We start from the raw sequence: 21,423 nt of genomic DNA, 5'->3' as shown, positions 1-21,423 counted from the left end.
ACTATCACCGACATCTAAGAAGGGAGATCCCCCCTTGAACGGCCCTTCTAAGGTTTCTCTCCTCCACATTGCCTGTGGTGCATTTTTTTCCTATTGCTAGGTTTTAGTGAGTTTTTCCTTACCTTCGCGTGGGGTATGTCTGGGAGTGTTGCATTATTATTTTTTTTTTTTTTTTTTTTTTTTTTGACTTCATGGTGTTTTGTTTTGTTCTTGATTTATTTTATTTATTATGTTTCCGTGTCCGGCCCATGGGGACATTAACGTGTTGTTGTCGGGCCTTACAAATCAATTTGATTTGATTTGATTTGATAGGGAGGTGTAGTGGTTAGTTACCTCATCGTTGTTTCCGGCCGGTCCACCTCGCAAAATTGCAACGTATTTTCCCCCATTGCCCGTTTCTAAATCGTCTCGTTTAAAACAAATAAAGCATGAACATTTGCACGGTGTACCTTTCTGTGTGTATTCATCCACAATCTATAGCTCAACATAAAAAAAATATTCGCAATTAATCGTAAAAAAAAGAAATCGCCGAATTTCATTTCAACCAAAAATGCTTAAACAATAATGTTAGTGATAGAAGAAGGGAACTCATTTTGTGCACAAATGGAAAGCTTTCCAATGTCCATGAGGCAGAATTGTTACAATCCATTGTCCCGATGATGAATCCCTATACGGGGGGTGGACCTCGCGGGCGGGCGGTGCCAAGTGACGTCAGACTACACCTCCTCTATAAAAGGCACCGCGGTTGACCCCCCCGGACCACGACCTTTTTGACGACCTCTGACGATCACCCACCTTGCGCCCCGCCTCGTTGTTGTGCAGGTTCATGAGCGTGCGGGCGTTCTGCTTGACCTCGCGGGCGTCCACGAACACCTTGGAGAAGCCCAGGCCGTAGCTGATGTCCGCCGAGCAGCCGCCCCACTTCCAGCCTGTCCCCTGCTGTAGAAGCCCTGCTTCTCCTTGTCGCAGCTGCAGTCGCTCAGGTTGCCCTGCGTGCACGCCGCGGTGATGGCGTGGGCCACCCCCGCCGCGATGATGGCGTAGGTGAAGGCGGCCTCTTTACTGCCTGTAGGGGAGAGGAGAAAAGGGGGATATATATATAAACAGGTGTTTGTTTCGCCCGACTGGAATTTCGAGGGCATGCACGGCGTTGAGTTTAGTTTAAGTTCAACCCTTTCACTACCACATGACAGAAGGTTAACCCTTTACTAAAGGGTTAACCTTCTGTCGTGTGGCAGTGAAAGGGGTTAACCTTCTGTGTATTGTCGCAGTGAAAGGGTTAAAGGAACACGCCAACATTTTGGGAAATGAGAGCTTACCGTCTTCTCCAGAGAGAGACAAGGAGATAGATACCGGCTTCCTCTCTGTGCGTTCAGTAGAAAGCTATCTGGCTGCACGTTAGCCTAGCTTAGCACAATGAATGGAAGCGGACATGACCGGTTAGCCTAGGCATTATCCAACTAACACCTCTAACCCCGAAGGCTAACCGGTCATGTCCACTTCCATTCATTGTGCTAAGCTAGGCTAACATGCAGCCAGATAGCTTTCTACTGAACGCACACAGAGAGGAAACTGGTATCTATCTTCTTGTCTCTCTCTCTGGAGAAGAGGGTAAGCTAATTTCCCAAAATGTTGGCGTGTGTTCTTTTAAGTTTATTTATTTTTTTACCCAGGGACACAGTAAAGGGTTAACCTTCTGTAGTGTGGCAGTGAAAGGGTTAACCTGCTATTGTGTGGCAGTGAAAGGGTTAATCTTCTGTGTATTGTCGCAGTGAAAGGGTTAATCAACATCTTCAGTTTCCACCTCAATGTAACTGTTGCCAGAATGAGCTAATGAGCAGGTTTTCACCTGTAGTCCCTGCCTAACCATGCGTGTCTTTATTACTGTACACGAGACGACGAGGGGTCTGGATCTTTATGACGTTCCAACCATATACACAGGGAATATTAATACAAATAGGCAGGTGACGGGATCCTTTCACAGGAAGTTTAACCATTAACAGTATGTGTGTTTTACATCAGCGTCTCACTGACACATCGTCGCTCAAAGGGCCACAGGGTTCTGAAGCCTGACCTGGAAACCGTACACCTGACTTTGAACCAAAATGGCCGCCCGGCAGCTATAGTCAATAAAGCGGTGTGAATGCGAGGGCTGTCGCCGAAGAAGGAAGAGCTATATTATCGATCCGATCGGGGAGAGACTGTTCGACTCTGTGTGCAAACTCATAGGAGGCGAACATCGGGATCTTCACTCTGGGGTTATCTCTCTCTCCCAAGTCCGGCTAACAAATCATTTACGCGCACACAGGAGTGTTTGAATTATCGACACATATTTAGAAAGTTAACCTGGTTCACAAGGGAGATCCCAGAGCAGTGTCTGGGGCAAAAGGAATACGCCGAGAGGAAAGGAAAGAATTCCTCCTTTTTGCCCAATATGTCAGGTGAGTTATAGAGCGGTGCCAACATGCCCGCCTCGACCACGTCATCGTGCAAAAATTTGTTCTGCAAGAGTTCATCCGGTTCACGGTGCGATTCACAGGCATGTGGAGACCATTTAGATCTGTCGGAGGCCAGCGTGTAAACAGGAAACTATCGATGACAACATCGCATCATAATATGTATGTGTGTAAACAAACTCCTGTTGTCTCTCTCTTTGTTCACAACAAACACACCACGACACCATCCCGGTGGGGCACCTCCTCCTCCCGCCACACGACGACACCCCGGGCACTTCCTCCTCCCGCCACACGACGACACCCCGGGCACTTCCTCCTCCCGCCACACGACGACACCCCGGGCACTTCCTCCTCCCGCCACACGACGACACCCCGGGCACTTCCTCCTCCCGCCACACGACCACACCCCGGGCACTTCCTCCTCCCGCCACACGACGACACCCCGGGCACTTCCTCCCGCCACCGGCTTCACAGCGCGCAACGAAGCTGCCATGTTTTTCGATAAACACCTTGGATCCGTGCCCTTTGCCATTGAATTTTTTCTTGTTTTTGTCTAAGTCATATCGAGGCATCAATTATCTCTCGACGTTTTTATAGAGTCGACGCCGGGCTGCGAGCCAGAGAAGAAGGTGTGTCGGCGACGCGGTCCTCCTGACTGCTCCTCCGGAGTTAATTCTCTCGCCCCGGAGTTGTGAGTTTCATGGGTTAAAAAAAGCGAAGAATGGTGAAATGAATTCCCCCGCTACCTCCTGGTGTAACGTGACACTCGCTGGAAGATACTATGATGCAGAACAAACTCTGAGAAGCTCAGAACAGCCACGGCGTAACAGCTGGATTATGTAGGTCACGTGACTACACGCCTCCTGTGCCACGTTCTGGTTTCTCTCTGCGCCGCACACCTCTCGGGGCCGCGGGTACACTCCCGCTGCTCACCTCCCTTATGCAACCCCTTTGATAGTGAAAGGGTTAACTTTCTGTAGTGTGTGGTAGTGAAAGGGTTAACCTTCTGTAGTGTGGTAGTGAAAGGTTAACCCTCTGTAGTGTGGTAGTGAAAGGGTTAACCTTCTGTAGTGTGGTAGTGAAAGGTTAACCCTCTGTAGTGTGGTAGTGAAAGGTTAACCTTCTGTAGTGTGGTAGTGAAAGGTTAACCCTCTGTAGTGTGGTAGTGAAAGGGTTAACCTTCTGTAGTGTGGTAGTGAAAGGTTAACCTTCTGTAGTGTGGTAGTGAAAGGTTAACCTAGTGTGTGGTATTGCAAGGGTTAACCGTATGTAGTGTGGCAGTGAAAGGGTTAACCCTTTGTCGTGTGGCAGTGAAAGGGTTAACCTTCCGCAGTGTGGCAGTGAAAGGGTTAACCCTTTGTCGCGTGGCAGTGAAAGGGTTAACCTTCCGCAGTGTGGCAGTGAAAGGGTTAACCCTCTGTCGTGTGGTAGTGGTAGTGAAAGGGTTAACCCTCTGTCGTGTGGCAGCAGTGAAAGAGTTAACCGTCTGTATTGTCGCAGTGAAAGAGTTAACCCTTTGGTAGTGTGGTAGTGAAAGGGTTCAGATCTGTACAGTATCTGTGTGCTGGCTGCTGGATGAATGTCGATGCACCTTGCGTTTCGTCTGAGCATAATATATAAGGTCAGCGCTGCACTTCACTTGCTGTTCTCCCTGTAAGCTTTAAGGGGGTGGGGGGGGGGGGGGGGGGGGGGTGCAAGCTGCTGTGTCGTAGTCAAGCTAGGCGTCAACAATGGCCATTCATTTACAACTGTTCAGCTTCTGCCACTAATCTGATCGGTGAAACCAATCTATTTGGTATGGTTGTCCAAGCAATAGACTTGGCCTCTTCACTCAGAAGCCATAGAGCCACAAGGCTCTTCATAGCCTCAGAGCACTTCTTCATAAAGGAACATATTGTGAAACGGCAGCGCCTCCACCTCAGCGGCGTGAGGACGAGATAATCCCTTTCACACCGACAGGAGCAGGCGAGAGGATGGCCCCAAACAAACAGCTGGTCCAGTGACCATTGTGTAACAAATGTTTTGGACCCATTTTCTCATTAAACTGCAACACTGATGGATGGGAGACGTTGTAAAAAAAAAAAAAAAAAGGCTCTAATATTAGATCATGTCAAATACACCATGCCATGTTGTTCTGCACCTTTCCCCCACGAAGCACTTAACGATACTCCCACCACCACTGGGAATCAAACCCCCAACCCATGTACCACGCTCTACCATTTCAGCTATACTGCAGGACCAACTGCAAAGTATATCTAATATAGACAATAATACCACAACAATGCTGAACTTAATACCCGGCAATCACTAATGTATCTGAGCGCTGGGGGGGGGGGGGGCAGAAGCCAACCACATCAGAATGCCCAACAGAAAACTCCTGGCCATATTATTTACAGCTCTGCTTTTTAAAACCCTACACTACACCTGCTCGCACCCACTGCCGTCCGCCTCTCTCCTTTGGGCAAGGCTTTATCGTCCGATTGGGCGACAACACTGTGTTTGAGTTCTAAATGATCCCCATGTGAGTACCTTCCAAGTCTTCCTCTCCCCCCACTGGACCTTTCCTCTCTTGTAAACCTATACCCGTGGTAAGATCACATCCTTACAGTGAGAGTCGCAGCACCCAACACTAGACGAGAACGAAGACCATGTGAATGTGTGTCTCTGGAGACGGAGTGGGGCTGAAAGGAGAAGCGAGTGCCAATGTTCACAAGAGCTTTGTTATACAGTGCTGGTTTGTGATCCCTTTTATAGGAGCTCAGAACGGCTGAAAGAGCAGAGGAGCAGAAACTAGGCCTGGTGTAAATGACACTGTAGAGCTCACTGTGTGTGGGAAGTTAGTGTTACTATACGGGGAAGATACAGTGTGAGGAGGACCTGATTATACAACAGAGATGGTCGTGGGAATATCGGTGAATGGAAACGTCTGTTTTATAGTCTGGTTGTTTTGTCGTGAGATATTTGAGGCAAAAACTACTTAGATGTGTCTTGTAAGTCTAAATACGTGTGCTTTTAGATGGCTATACAATTGTTTTGCCATAAAGCCACTGTAAGGTGATTATAAATAGGCCCACAAAATATATATATATATATATATATACCCGGCTTTTTTTTGTGAATTCCTTTGGTAGTATGCGTTCCACTGAAATCAAACACTATTTGCATGACGTTTTACCAAGTAAGAAAACAGCATTATATATAGATATAGCTGGATGGCAAGTGTGTGTAATAATGCACAATGTGAACAAGTGAAAGCATAGATGTTAATCTGAAATGTTTCAGTTACAAAAAAAAAAAAAAAAGCAACTTTCAAATCTTAAATCAAACTTTATAATTGACAGGCAACATACCCACTTTCAACTCTTTTCCGAAGACGGTCCTCTCTCCGAGCGCAGAGCAGTTCCAGCGGCCGTTTTTGAACTGAAACTGACACTCGTTGATGCCCATTTGCGCTCCTTCTCCGATGACGATAATGGCATCGGGGCGACTCTGGCAGATAATCCGCTGTCTGGGAGCCAAGCCGGGGATCTTGTTACAGATGATACTCGCACCCAGGGCGACCACCGACGAGAAGCCACTGTGAACGAGGTGGGTTTTAGCTGAGAGAAAGTAGCTGAAAGCCTATCATGTACAGACTGTACACATACACATTTATGACATACCAGATCTACAAATATACAGTACTGTTTGTAAGTACAAAAATAGTCTAAAAAGAGAGTGTATATATACATTTGAGGGGGAAGAAACTGTACATTGTTTTTGTACTGTACCAAAAACAATGTACAGTTTTTTCCCCCTCAAATGTATATATACACTCTCTTTTTAGACTCTTTTTGTATCACAAACAGTACTGTATATTTGTAGATCTGGTATGTCAACATAAATGTCTATAGATGCAACAGTCCACATGTATGTCATAAATGTAATTATGAATTGAAAATGGGGGACCCCGATTCTGCAATCTGTACCCATTCTGCAATCTGTTAATAACGTTTTCAATCAATCAATTAATCAATCATTTTCTACAATAAATAAATATATATATATTTTAGAGCTATTGAAAATGTTCTCAAATCGTTTCCCAAACAAATTGATAAATCAGATTATCCAATTAAATCAAATCAAACATTTTCCAAAGTGGTGTAAATAATAAAGCATTATTAGACGAGCAACAACTCATGATCACAATCCAATTAGAACAAAACAAAAACTAGTTTACAAATATAGCCACATTATTACTATAACTCCCATTACAGCCACAGGTTTTCATTTAGAGACTATATAAAACATATCGAGCCAAAAAATACAGAATTACAAGTTGACTAGTATTTTAAATTGGTTGCAGTTACGCACATGTCTGTCTGCTTCACACTGAAGTGATCGTGAATTTAACAATGATTTATTCGGTCAACTAACTAGTAATAAACATATAGCAAGCAGCCTACCTGAGCCTATTATGAGCTGATGATAACTCACGTTTTGATAATAAAACTCGAACTATTTATTATTTACAAGGTCAATCTGAGGATATTTAACACACTGTGCGCACTGCGTGCGTTTGGTTTGGGGGGTCGTATGATCCATAAATACATGATCTAAAAAAAACAGCAGAACTTTACAGTAGCCCAAACAGTTGTTCTAAAACCAAACCTTTGTTTCCCCCCCCCCCCAAGGAAGGACAGTCTACAACTTTATCACTTTTTAATGAACAGAAGAAGAACTCACCCGATTTTCAAATAAACAATTCCCAGGCAAAGCAGAACCCTTAGAATCCAGCGTCGCGTTCTGCGACTCATCGTGCCACTGTACAGCCCAGGTGACTCCAAGCCAGTAACTCCGAGTGACGACTATCATTCAAATGTATTATACTCTCACAGCAACAATCTTTTCTTTCCTTTTGTATAGTTAAATGATGCTCTCCTCCTCGCACCCCTGACGTGGCCCCTCTCTGCAGCGCCCTCTTGTCATCGCGGAGGGGGGGGGGCGGTCGCAGGTAAGAAACCCTCGGGCCGCTGAGCAAGGTGCAGTAATGTGCCGCGATGATCTCTGTCTCACAGTTGCTGCTGAGACCCGCAGGTCTGGGCTTTATATCTGCCTCATCTCCCTGGGCGTGTTCACGGGAGGAGACACGGGGCCCTGCTGCTGCTGCGGTGGTGGAATCTCTTCTTCTGCACATATTCATCATATTCCACTCGTGTGAATTCACCTTGATTCATTAGGATGTGTGTATTTATTTTCCACCGGTATATGCAGGACAGGTCTGGGTCACATACAGTGTATAGCTGTAAAGTCAAAACATAACAGGCGTAAAACTTGAAATATCAATCAATCAACGCTGGATGTCTGCCATGTTCAAACAATGTCTTATAATAAACGATAAATGCCATGAACCATGATATCACGGAGTTAAAAAAAAAAATATATATATATATATATATATATATATATATATATATATATATATATATATATATATATATATATATATATATATATATATATATCACAATGATTGTGCATTTGTGTTATTATGAGGACATTACACCTCTCTTTCCTTCTCAGTTTACAGAGGTGCCCGTCCGTCCGTCCAGCGTCCACTGCTCTTCAGTGCACCTCTGCTTCGGATTAGCCCTCATACCTTTGATTATGGCGCCATCTGGTGGCAGAGTGAGGAGTAGCGCCTCTGCGTTGGATGGCCCGCATACCTTTGATTATGGCGCCATCTGGTGGCAGAGTGAGGAGTAGCGCCTCTGCGTTGGACGGCCCTCATACTTTTTAGTATGGCGCCATCTGGTGGCAGAATGAGGTGTAGCGCCGCTCAAGGTCCTGTTCCTTTGTCCCAGTGCTCTTACCGTAGTTGATACATAAAGTTGCGCAAAGCTAAATGGTTGGTTGCACTGTGTGTGTGACAGTGGTATTTAATTAATAAGCCTACAGTTTATTAATTTCCAACAAAATATGGAGAGTCATCCATATCTAACAAGTGATTGCCTTATCCATATTTTTGGGTTCTTTAGCGAAGAGGATTTGATTATAGCTTCTAGCGTCTGTAAGGTAAGGAGTGGCATACACTTGCGGAAGTAATGTGTGTATATATGATTACCGTATTATTAAATTAGGTGACTACATTAATGCGTTACCGTATTATACTGTATGTGCGTGTTTTCAGGAGTGGCACGACGCTGCGGAGACACCTTGGTTATGGAGGTGAGTTTACACTCTATACGTATACACCACGTATAGATGTAGCAGTACTGTCTATCTGTATGTCATGTGTGTGATTGATTGATTGAAAACTTTATTAACAGATTGTAGAATGGGTACAATACAGTACAGCTCAATACACACAATTGTTAAGGGGATGCAGACCAGAGAAAGACTTTCGTCTTGTTTACATCAGGGTCCCCCATTTTCAATTCATCAGGACATATATGACATACATGACATACAGATAGTCAGTACTGCTACATCTATACATTTATGACATACCAGATTTGCAAATACAGTACTGTTTGTGATACAGAAGGAGTCAAGAAAAGGGAGTATATACATTTGACGTAGAAACTGTACATTGGAGGTGGTTGGGGGGGGGGGGGGGGGGGCCGGGGGGCACACTGTATAAACAAGTAATACTGTACATTGAGGGGGGGGGGAGGAGACACTGTACAAACAAACAAAATTGTACATTGAACTATTGACAACCATACTAGGTAAATGACTGTACATTGGAGGGGGTTGGGTTAGGATATTTACAGGGGCCAGTGTTGAATTGCAGTCTCCCGTAGGTGTCCCTTGAGAGAGGTTTTGAAAGTGGGTAGTGATCCACATTCCTTTACAGCTTTGGGTAGGGCGTTCCACATTGATGTGGCATAATTGCGAAACGTGTTTAGTCCCTTATTTGAGCCGAATCTGGGTTTAACATGATTTGTGGAGCTCCCTCTGGTGTTGTGATCGTGGTATTCACTGACCTTTGGGAAGTATTTTGACATGTACATGGGTACCTTGGTCGTGTAGTGTATCTTGTAGACCAGGCCCATTGCAAGTTGTTGTACTCTGTCGTCTACTCTAAGCCATCCTAGGTTGTCAAAGTGGGCAGGGGTGAGGTGGGTTCTAGGAGTAAGGTCAAGCAGTAGTCTGACCAGTTTGTTTTGAGATGTTTGTAATTTTGTTTTTAGCGCCTTTGAGGTGCTTTGGTACCATGAGGTGCAAGCATAGTCGTAGTACCCCTGAATGAGTGCTCCTGCCAGAGTCTTCAGGGTGTTCTTGTTTACCAGAGAGGAGATCCGGTACAAGAATCGAGTTCGTTGGTTGACTTTTTTTATTACATTGGATGCCATTTTGTCACAGGAGAGATTAGCCTCTAGGATGGAACCCAGGTAGGTAATTTCATCTTTCCTTGTGACAATATTGTCACCCACTGTAACTGAGAAGCCGTCGGTCTTGCTGAGTTTGTTATTTGAACCGAAGAGAATGGACTCTGTTTTGCCCATGTGTAATGATAGTTTGTTATCAGCGAGCCATATGCAGATTCTGCCTAGTTCCGAGCTGAGGGTTTTTTCAACCTGTAACTTGTTCTTGTCAGATACCAGCAGGGCTGAGTCGTCCGCAAACAGGAACAAGTTGCAGTCACAAGCTGACGACATGTCATTTGCATAAATTAGGAACAGTAGCGGTCCTAGTATGCTTCCTTGTGGAACACCACAGCTGTCATATGATGAATTGAAAATGGGGGACCCTGATGGAAACAAGACGAAAGTCTTTCTCTGGTCTGCATCCTCTTAACAATTGTATGTATTGAGCTGTACTGTACTGTACCCATTCTGCAATCTGTTAATAAACTTTTCAATCAATCAATCAAAACTTTGTCAAGTGGAGGAATCATTGAAACTTGCAAAGATCCATAATTTCGTTGGCCTGTGTGATCATCATACATAATAATAACCAAAAAAGCTTTATCTTCCAAATGTTTAACTTTACAAAACAACCTAATTCTAAGTTGATGATACCCATGTTGTGTATCCACCAAACACCAAGGAGGTTATGTAAGTTCAAGTTTCAAGTTTGTTTTTTATTTGTCACATATAAGGTACATGTACTTTACAGTGAAATGCTTGGTTCTGTATGAGCCCCTGAGAATGTGCTTCATACAGTAAAAACAAGTAAGTAAAAGAGGAATAACACTATACAATACAATATACAAACTAAAGTACAATCTAAGTACAATGAGTAAAAAAAAGAAATGCAGACAATGAGGTACAAAAACTTTAAGGCAAGGTGAATGGAGTGCAAATCTCTTTAATAAATAGATACATATAATGTAGTGTTAAGGTGAGTGTTTGTTTAAAGTGAGTATGTGTGTGCAATGAGTGTAGATGGATGGGTTGATGGTGTTACATAGAGTCCACACATTGAGCATCATGATGGCCTGGGGATAGAAGCTCCTTTTGAGTCTCTCTGTACCGGCCATGAAACTCCGGTAGCGCTTGCCTGACCACAGCAGTGCAAAGAGGCAGTTGTTTGGGTGGCTAGAGTCTTTGACTATTCTCTTTGCCTTGGCCCTGTAACGCCTGGTGTAAATGTCCTGGAGAGTGGGAAGCCCTAAGGAAGTAGAGGCGCTGCCGTGCCTTCTTCACTACACTGTCAATGTGTGTAATCTGTCCCTTCTGTAAGTAAGCAAGACTATTATTAGTAAGTAAGTCCTATGAATGAGATATCTAAAAAAAGTTGCCTAATGGCTGGATTGCCATGACTTTTACAGTGCACATGCATGACCCCAAGAGGGAGAATCCTATTAATTTTGGTGACCTTGACCTTTCCTCTAGCGCCACCATCAGGTCAGAATCTTTTAAATGAGCCATCTCCTGACCCCGTTCGTCAAAGGTTACTGTTACAAAATGTTCTGTGAATATTCACGACCTCTAGAGGAAGACACCATGACGCCCCTCTAAAAAGTAATGGCTGCATTGCCATAAAATAGGAAGAAATCTATTGATTTTTAGATTAACCCATGATATTTTCTCTAACACCCCCATCAGACCAAACATTCCATTTCCTGTGACCTATTAGTCATTCAGTCACAACATTTGTTGTGAATATTCATGACCTTCGGTGACCCCACGTGACCTTTCCTCTAGTGCAGCGGTTCTCAAACTATGGGTCGCGACCCAAAGTGGGGTAGTGGGTAGGTGACAGTGGGGTCGCGCATTTTATTTTTAATGTTCTGGCAACATATTTTGGTTAAAAATGCCTCGTTTTATAAATGAATATTGATAACATAGTGCTGTAATAAAAATGTCTAATAAATATGCATGATCAAGTTCAACAACGTGTGCTTTTATTTTGATATTCCTTAATTCCACTTATTATTACGCGATACATTAAGTGTGGGGTCGCCAAAAGAAATCTTAAATAAAATGGGGTTGTGGTATAAAAAAAGTTTGAGAACCCCTGGTCTAGTGCCACTAATAGGTTTCTAAACACAAAGAACCATAATCTTTTTAAACTAAAAAAACATATAAATTGGAGATACAAGGTTTTTGCCTAATAGAATAGAAGTACTGTATTAATCCAGAGGGAAATTCAGAACCACAGATCGCTCACAATAAACATTTTAGGCAGTCAAAAATAAAAATACACAGTCAAAGATATACATTCTAAAATATGTATAGCCATTCAAAAATATAGACTTTATTGTCATACAATGTCATATAACGAGATTAGGGACTCAAACTTAAGGTGAAGAAACAATGTCACAATACTATTCAATACAGAATATACAACAATCACAGTGTCAGACAGTAATGGTGGTCTATATGTTGCACAGTGTGGGAGAGGGGGGGTACTGTTAGTCCATAATCACAGTTCAAGGTGGTGACGGCTCTGGGGGGAAACTGTCTGTGAGTCTGTTGGTTCTGGCTCTGGTGCACCTTTAACGCCTGCCCGATGGTAACGCTACGCACCATATTTTATCTATTTATTACAAAAAGATTTGCACTTTTTTTTCAAGTTAGCATTTTTGGGGGCGGCCGGGTAGCGCAGCGGACTAAGCGCCTGTCTACCACCGCAGAGACAGTGGGATCGAATCCAGCCGCCGCGGTGCCTCCGGCTTGGCCGACCGTCCATACTGACACAATTGGCAGTGTCGGTGGGTGGGAAAGCCGGCGAGGGTGGGTCCTGGTCGTTGTAAACAGCGACTCCTACAGTTTGGTCAGGGCGCCTGCACGGCGAGGGAAGGATCTGGAGGGAGGTAGTGTGACCTTCCACACGTTACACCCTCTCAGTGAGAGTCCGCGCTGCCAGGTGAAAAGAAGCGGTGGGCTGGCTACACATGTGTCGGAGGAAGGATGTGATAGTCTCCGCCCTCCCAGACCGACGGTAGGGGGTAGAGTGCACAACGACCAGGAAGGGGATTGGGAATTGGCATAACGACTCACATTGGGATGGGAGAAAAATGGAAAAAGGAGGGGGGAAAAGATAATACAAAAAAAATATTAGCATTTTTGTACCTCATTCTTTGCATTTTGTACTTTAGGTTGTATATTGTACATTTTGTATAGTGTTTGGACTTTATTCTGTTTATACTTTTTACTGTATGAAGTACAATCTCCTGAGGCTCATAGTCTCATACAGAACCAAGCATTTCACTGTAACGTACATGTACCTTATACGTGACAAATAAAACAAAACTTGAACTTGAACTTGAGACTTGAACAGCAGCGATATAGGGAGGTGTCGTCTGACGTCACTGGTTGGTCCACCCGTATAGGGATTTATCATTGGGAAAATGGATGATCGGCTATTGTAACAATTCTGCCTCATGAACATTGAAAAGTTTTCCATTTTTGCACAAAACGAGTTCCCTTCTATCACTAACATTATTGTTTAAGCATTTTTGGTTGAAATAAAATTTGGCGATTTTTTTTCATGTTGAGCTATAGATTGTGGATGAATACACACAGAAAGGTACACCATGCAAATGTTAATGCTTCATTTGTTTTAAAGGAAAACTCCAACATTTTGGGAAATTAGCTTATTTGCCATCTACCCTGGAGTTAGACAAGAAGATACATACCTTTTTTGTTCTCTGCATGCAGTAGGAGTAGGAAGACGCGCACCGTTAGCCTAGCTTAGCGTCAGTCACTGGAAGTAGGTTCCTCCATTAGCCTAGTTCCCAACGTCTTCCTACTCCTACTGCATGCACAGAGAAGAAAACGGTATGCATCTTCTTGTCTAACGCCAGGGTTCCCAAAATGTTGGAGTGTTAAGATACATACCCGTTTCTTCTCTGTGCATGCAGTAGGAGTAGGAAGACTCTATCTTCTTGTCTAACTCCAGGGTAGATGGCAAATAAGCTAATTTCCCAAAATGTTGGAGTTTTCCTTTAAACAAGACGATTTAGAAATGGGCAATGGGGAAATACATTGCGTTGGACAGAGGGTGGAACACGAAAAACGGCAATGACGTCACCACTACACCTCCCTATTGTCCACTCTGTCCTCTCAGGAAGATGTGTCTTCAGCGCTGGGGCTTCTGTCGCCTGGCAGTGTTGGGGGGAGAGAGCGGCCGGCAGCCGTGGAAGAGCTACTACCTGCGACGCTCTCGCCTGGAGGGGAAGATGACCCAGGGGCGCCCTGCTGGGGACTTCACCTGCAAGAGCCTGAGGGGACACACAGGTCTGTCTCTCCCCCCCTCTCACTTTCTCTCTCACACAGGTCTCTGTCTCTCCCCCCCTCTCTCTTTCTCTCTGTCACACAGGTCTCTGTCTCTCCCCCCCTCTCACTGTCTCTCTCTCACACAGGTCTGTCTCTCCCCCCCTCTCACTTTCTCTCTGTCACACAGGTCTCTGTCTCTCCCCCCCTCTCACTTTCTCTCTGTCACACAGGTCTCTGTCTCTCCCCTCTCTCACTGTCTCTCTGTCACACAGGTCTCTGTCTCTCCCCCCTCTCTCTTTCTCTCTGTCACACAGGTCTCTGTCTCTCCCCCCTCTCTCTTTATCTCTGTCACACAGGTCTCTGTCTCTCCCCCTCTCTTTCTCTCTGTCACACAGGTCTCTCTCTTCCTCTCACTTTCTCTCTCACACAGGTCTCTGTCTCTCCCCCCCTCTCACTTTCTCTCTGTCACACAGGTCTGTCTCTCCCCCCTCTCACTTTCTCTCTGTCACACAGGTCTCTGTCTCTCCCCCCCTCTCACTTTCTCTCTGTCACACAGGTCTGTCTCTCCCCCCTCTCACTTTCTCTCTGTCACACAGGTCTGTCTCTCCCCCCCTCTCTCTTTCTCTCTCACACAGGTCTCTGTCTATCCCCCCCTCACTTTCTCTCTCACACAGGTCTCTGTCTCTCCCCCCCTCTCACTTTCTCTCTCACACAGGTCTCTGTCTCTCCCCCCCTCTCACTTTCTCTCTCACACAGGTCTCTGTCTCTCCCCCCCTCTCTCTTTCTCTCTCACACAGGTCTCTGTCTCTCCCCCCTCTCACTTTCTCTCTCACACAGGTCTCTGTCTCTCCCCCCCTCTCTCTTTCTCTCTGTCACACAGGTCTGTCTCTCCCCCCTCTCACTTTATCTCTCACACAGGTCTCTCTCTCTCCCCCCCTCTCTCACTTTCTCTCTGTCACACAGGTCTCTGTCTCTCCCCCCTCTCTCTTTCTCTCTCACACAGGTCTGTCTCTCCCCCCTCTCACTTTCTCTCTCTCACACAGGTCTCTGTCTCCCTCTCTCTTTCTCTCTCTCACACAGGTCTCTGTCTCTCCCCCCCTCTCACTTTCTCTCTCACACAGGTCTGTCTCTCCCCCCTCTCACTTTCTCTCTCACACAGGTCTCTCTCTCTCCCTCTCACTGTCTCTCTGTCACACAGGTCTCTGTCTCTCCCCCTCTCTCTCTTTCTCTCTGTCACACAGGTCTGTCTCCCCCCCCCTCTCTCTTTCTCTCTGTCACACAGGTCTCTCTCTCTTTCTCTCTCACACAGGTCTGTCTCTCCCCCTCTCTCACTTTCTCTCTGTCACACAGGTCTCTGTCTCTCCCCCCTCTCTCTTTCTCTCTCTCACACAGGTCTCTGTCTCTCCCCCCCTCTCACTTTCTCTCTCACACAGGTCTCTGTCTCTCCCCCCCTCTCTCTTTCTCTCTGTCACACAGGTCTCTGTCTCTCCCCCCCTCTCTCTTTCTCTCTCTCACACAGGTCTCTGTCTCTCCCCCCCTCTCTCTTTCTCTCTGTCACACAGGTCTCTGTCTCTCCCCCCCTCTCTCTTTCTCTCTGTCACACAGGTCTCTGTCTCCCCCCCCCTCTCACTTTCTCTCTCACACAGGTCTCTGTCTCTCCCCCCCTCTCTCTTTCTCTCTCTCACACAGGTCTCTGTCTCTCCCCCCTCTCTCTTTCTCTCTGTCACACAGGTCTCTGTCTCTCCCCCCTCTCTCTTTCTCTCTGTCACACAGGTCTCTGTCTCTCCCCCCCTCTCTCTTTCTCTCTGTCACACAGGTCTGTCTCTCCCCCCCTCTCTCTTTCTCTCTGTCACACAGGTCTCTGTCTCTCCCCCCCTCTCTCTTTCTCTCTCACACAGGTCTCTGTCTCTCCCCCCCTCTCTCTTTCTCTCTCACACAGGTCTCTGTCTCTCCCCCCTCTCACTTTCTCTCTCACACAGGTCTCTGTCTCTCCCCCCTCTCACTTTCTTTCTCAAACAGGTCTCTGTCTCTCCCCCCTCTCACTTTCTTTCTCACACAGGTCTCTGTCTCTCCCCCCTCTCTCTTTCTCTCTCACACAGGTCTCTCTCTCTCTCCCCCTCTCACTTTCTCTCTGTCACACAGGTCTGTCTCTCCCCCCCTCTCTCTTTCTCTCTGTCACACAGGTCTCTGTCTCTCCCCCCCTCTCTCTTTCTCTCTCACACAGGTCTCTGTCTCTCCCCCCTCTCTCTTTCTCTCTCACACAGGTCTCTCTCTCTCTCCCCCTCTCACTTTCTCTCTGTCACACAGGTCTCTGTCTCTCCCCCCCTCTCTCTTTCTCTCTCACACAGGTCTCTGTCTCTCCCCCCCTCTCTCTTTCTCTCTCACACAGGTCTCTGTCTCTCCCCCCCTCTCACTTTCTCTCTCACACAGGTCTCTGTCTCTCCCCCCCCTCTCTTTCTCTCTGTCACACAGGTCTCTGTCTCTCTCCCTCCCTCTCACTGTCTCTCTGTCACACAGGTCTCTCTCTCTCTCCCTCTCTTTATCTCTGTCTACACAGGTCTCTCTCCCCCCTCTCACTTTCTCTGTCACACAGGTCTCTGTCTCTCCCCTCTCTCTTTCTCTCTGTCACACAGGTCTCTCTTTCTCTCTCTTCCTCTCACTTTCTCTTTGTCATTCTGTCTCTCTCTCTCCCCCCTCTCACTTTCTCTCTGTCACACAGGTCTCTCTCTCTCCCCCCTCTCACTTTCTCTCTGTCATTCTGTCTCTCTCTCTCTCTCTCCCCCTCTCACTGTCTCTCTGTCACACAGAATCAAATCAAATCAAATTTATTTATAAGGCCCGACAACACACGTTAATGTCCCCATGGGCCGTACAGGTCTTCTTTAAACAAGTCAAGAAGAAAACATAACAATAAGTCAAGAACAGAACAAGAACACCATAAGGTCCAAAAAATTTAAGATAAATGCAAATAAATGAAAGAATGCAACACTCTCAGACATACCCCACGCGAAGGTAAGGAAAAACTCACTAAAATCTAACAATAGGGAAAAAAGCTCCACAGGCAGTGTGGAGGAGAGAAACCTTAGAAGGGCCATTCAAGGGGGGATCTCCCTTCTTAGATGTTGGTGATAGTAGTGTTGCAGACTAGCAGTTGGTAAGCATGCACTCATGTGTGTAGTGAAACACAGATGAGTGCATGCAATAGCAACTGAACATTTTGAAAGATTAAAGATAGAGCTAATAGCGATAGCAACTGAACATTTTGAAAGATTAAAGATAGAGCTGATAGCGGATCTATTTGAGGCACAGGGGCGGCGCAAAGAGGGTCACGTCCTCCCCGTCTTAGTCATGGGGACATTCAACACTCCGGTCATTGCTCAGGGACAGCCGGAGACAGGGAGATAGGGGGCGGCGCAGAGAGGGTCGCGAACTCCCCGACATCATCGCGGGACGTCCGGCACTCCGGTCACCACTACGAGACCTCCGGAGACAGGGTGGCACGCAGAGGGGGTCGCAACCTCCCGGCCTTCATCACGGGACGTCCGACACTCCGGTCAGCACTCCAGGACAGCAACTCACAGGGGGACAGGGAGACGGGACAGGTCTCTGTCTCTCTCCCCCTCTCACTTTCTCTCTGTCACACAGGTCTCTGTCTCTCTCCCCCTCTCACTTTCTCTCTGTCACACAGGTCTCTGTCTCTCCCCCCCTCTCACTTTCTCTCTGTCACACAGGTCTCTGTCTCTCTCCCCCTCTCACTTTCTCTCTGTCACACAGGTCTCTGTCTCTCTCCCCTCTCACTTTCTCTGTCACACAGGTCTCTGTCTCTCCCCCCCTCTCACCATCTCTCTGTCATTCTCTCTCTATCTCTCTCTGTCTCTTTCTCTCTCACCATCTTTCTGTCACTCTGTCTCTCTCCCCCTCTCACCATCTCTCTGTCACTCTCTCTTTCTCTCTCCCCCTCTCACCATCTCTCTGTCACTCTCTCTTTCTCTCTCCCCCTCTCACCATCTCTCTGTCACTCTGTCTCTCTCTTTCTCTCTCCTCTCTCTCTCCCCCTCTCACCATCTCTCTGTCTCTCTCTCCCCCTCTCACCATCTCTCTGTCTCTCTCTCCCCCTCTCACCATCTCTCTTTCTCTCTCACCATCTCTCTGTCACTCTCTATTTCTCTCTCACCATTTCTCTGTCACTCTCTTTCTCTCTCACCATCTCTCTTTCAATCTCTCTTTCTCTCTCACCATCTCTCTGTCACTCTCTTTCTCTCTCACCATCTCTCTGTCTCTCTCTCCCCCTCACCATCTCTCTTTCTCTCTCACCATCTCTCTGTCACTCTCTCTTTCTCTCTCACCATCTCTCTGTCACTCTCTCTATCTCTTTCTCTCTCACCATCTCTCTGTCACTCTGTCTATCTCCCCCTCTCACCATCTCTCTGTCACTCTCTTTCTCTCTCCCCCTCTCACCATCTCTCTGTCACTCTGTCTCTCTCTTTCTCTCTCCTCTCTCTCTCCCCCTCTCACCATCTCTCTGTCTCTCTCTCCCCCTCTCACCATCTCTCTGTCTCTCTCTCCCCCTCTCACCATCTCTCTGTCTCTCTCTCCCCCTCTCACCATCTCTCTTTCTCTCTCACCATCTCTCTGTCTCTCTCTTTCTCTCTCACCATCTCTCTGTCACTCTCTCTTTCTCTCTCACCATCTCTCTGTCTCTCTCTTTCTCTCTCACCATCTCTCTGTCACTCTCTTTCTCTCTCACCATCTCTCTGTCACTCTCTCTTTCTCTCTCACCATCTCTCTGTCACTCTCTCTCTCTCTCCTTCTCTCAATTCAATTCAATAAAATTCAAATGGCTTTATTGGCATGACGTACTTCTACATGTTGCCAAAGTAAATGATTAATATTAAACATAAACATGGATTACAAAACAGATAGTACATACAAAATATCATCATAAAATAAAACATCAAATATAACAGCATATAAAACACTAACTACTGGATTGTCAAGAGAGGTACTGTACGAACATTGAACTGTATAAAGTGCGGCGTTTACTGTATTTTGTAAATGTGTGTGTTTGGCTACTGAGAACATTGTTAGAGCTGATGCATTTTGAACAATATGTAAAATGTTCTTTCAGCAATATAAAGTATCGGTACTAATTCAGCTTTTAACTAGCTTTTCTTTTTAACTAACAAATGTTGTCTTAATCTTACACCTAGGAAGCTATTTGCTATGGGACTGATAACCGACTCTCGGTGCACTTTGTGCTCTCAAAAGGCCACTGGCACTTATATGCATATGTATTGGGATTGCCCACCAGTGGCCCGCTTCTGGAGGTCAATAACGGACAAACTTTCAGATCTGTGTGGCTTAACTATCCCATTCACAGCTGTTACGCTACTCCTGAACGATATAACGACACTACCCGCGTCCGTACAACTGAAAAGGGTTGTCCTAGCGGGCGTCACAGCAGCGAAGAAGCTAATAGCAATGAGATGGAAGGAGCCTGAGAAGCTTACAATGATTAACTGGTCCCTAACTCTATTGGATGTGATTTATCTTGAGATATCCACGGCCCGGGTGATCGGGGTAGGGCAGGCTGGAATTGACCTGTGGTTCGCAGCAGCTGAGAAGGTAAAGACCGCAGTGTGCGGCTGAGCGGGGTTGGGGCGCTTGATCGGGGGGGTCCGGCGGTCTCTGGGGAGGGGGAGGAGGAAATGTCTTGTCTGTCTTGGTTTTTGTCTTGTCCTTCTTAACTTTGACTGGGGGGATTTTAGGGGGGGTTGGTATTTAGCTATTCTGCGCTATATGTCAACTCACATGCCATCTCCCCAAGAGACTAATATTGACAGACTGATTGACCTGTCAACCAACTTGGAGGAAGAATTTCTTTCTTCTTACACTTTACCTTCTGCAAGTTTGGCAGTCTTGAACATGTGTAAGGGACCTAGGCTATCTACAGTAAATCTGCGGCAACACTCTCATAAACAATCTTTTAAGTCACTCCACTTTGTAAAGGTGGGGAAAGGTTGCCATGTTTTGAAGACCCTTTTTGTTATTGAAGTAGCCATCTATATTTGATAGGTTGGACGCTGTTTCTTTTTCTTTTTGTCTTTATAATTTATTATTCTGTATTATTATTGTTTGTTATTCTCCTGTGAAAGTTATGTTTTTTGTTACTGTGGTTATTGTGTTGTCCTGTTTCATGTAATTAATAATAAAAAAAAATTTGATCAAAAAAAAAAAAAAATGTTGTCTTAATTAAGTAATGCGTAAATTATGCGAGTAGTGTGTGTGTGTTATGAGACTAGTTCAGCTTAGTGCAGATGTACTGGAGGAGCTGTTTAATCTCACTCATTCCTTCAGAGTTCACTCTTCCTTGGAGGGCCTCTGCGTAGCTGCGTGGGGCCTGGTGTGGTTCTGCATGCTGTGGGCTGGGCTGGGAAGGGGCCGAGGGCCAGGCTCTTGGTTCTGGTAGAGTCTCTGGTTTGTTGAGGGGTAGTAGCCTGGGCCAGGGCCAGTCTGGTTGTGCTGCTGGAGCTGGTGATGTTCTGGTGAAGCGGGGGGTCTGTGGGGTGCGCTGGGTCTGGATGGATGTCTGGGAGGTCTTTGGCTCCTGATGGGGTCTGAGGCGTAGTGGGGGTCCCTGGGAGGTCTTAGGCTCCTGATGGGGTCTGAGGCGTAGTGGGGGTCCCTGGTAGGTCCTCTGGCTGGTGTAAGATGGAGGCTTTGACGGCTCTGTCACTCTGTCTCTCTCTCTTTCTCCTTCTCTCTCTCCCCCGCTCACCTTCTCTCTGTCACTCTCTCTCTCCCTCCTTCTCTCTCTCCGTGGTGTCCTCCTCCCCCCCCAGGCAGGGTGGTGGGAGTGGTGTACCTCGAGGGGAACGCTCCCCAGGACTTCTGGAGCTCCAGCGCCACCGTCTGCAGCGCCTCCACCGACGGGACGGTCCGGGCGTGGGACGTCCAGAAGGTCGGTACAAATAATTCAGCTGCTAGACTTTTAACCAGAAATAATAAGAGGTCTCATATCACATACGTTGGCCTCTCTCTACACTGGCTCCCTTTTAAATTTAGAGTTCATTTGAAGGTGCTACTCACTACTTTTAGAGCCCTTCATGGTCTATCACCTGGATACATCTCAGACCTTCTTATACCTTACTCATCAAACCAGGGCCCTTAGACCCTCTGACAAACTTCTATTGTCTGTCCCTAGAACCCGGCTTGCAACCCGGGGTGATCGTGCCTTTCAGGTAGCTGCTCCCAAACTGTGGAACGCCCTCCCTCCCTAAACATGCTAAAACACAGCTAGAAACGCTACTGTTCAG

At 46.3% G+C, this 21,423-nt stretch overlaps 2 protein-coding genes across 2 annotated transcripts in view; one reads left to right on the top strand and one right to left on the bottom strand.

The window, feature by feature from the left end:
• The window catches only part of wnt7ab (wingless-type MMTV integration site family, member 7Ab), a 16,767-nt gene extending 9,268 nt beyond the window's left edge, over nt 1–7,499 (bottom strand). The window contains 4 exon segments of the mRNA XM_084333045.1: nt 796–939; nt 945–1,066; nt 5,807–6,033; nt 7,182–7,499. Coding sequence (XP_084189171.1) covers nt 796–939; nt 945–1,066; nt 5,807–6,033; nt 7,182–7,252 — 564 coding nt within the window. The 5' untranslated portion in view covers nt 7,253–7,499.
• An 839-nt stretch (nt 7,500–8,338) lies between these two features.
• The window catches only part of fbxw12 (F-box and WD repeat domain containing 12), a 32,476-nt gene continuing 19,391 nt past the window's right edge, over nt 8,339–21,423 (top strand). Inside the window, exons 1-4 of the mRNA XM_084332989.1 lie at nt 8,339–8,510; nt 8,626–8,663; nt 13,959–14,128; nt 20,950–21,068. Coding sequence (XP_084189115.1) covers nt 8,415–8,510; nt 8,626–8,663; nt 13,959–14,128; nt 20,950–21,068 — 423 coding nt within the window. The 5' untranslated portion in view covers nt 8,339–8,414. The remainder of the gene's footprint in view (nt 8,511–8,625; nt 8,664–13,958; nt 14,129–20,949; nt 21,069–21,423) is intronic.

Source organism: Notolepis coatsorum, assembly GCF_963971535.1.
Source record: "Notolepis coatsorum genome assembly, chromosome: 17".
In the NCBI taxonomy this organism is placed as follows: Eukaryota; Metazoa; Chordata; class Actinopteri; order Aulopiformes; family Paralepididae; genus Notolepis; species Notolepis coatsorum.
Note: the sequence above shows the minus strand (reverse complement) of the source record. Positions and strands in the feature narration are given on the sequence as shown.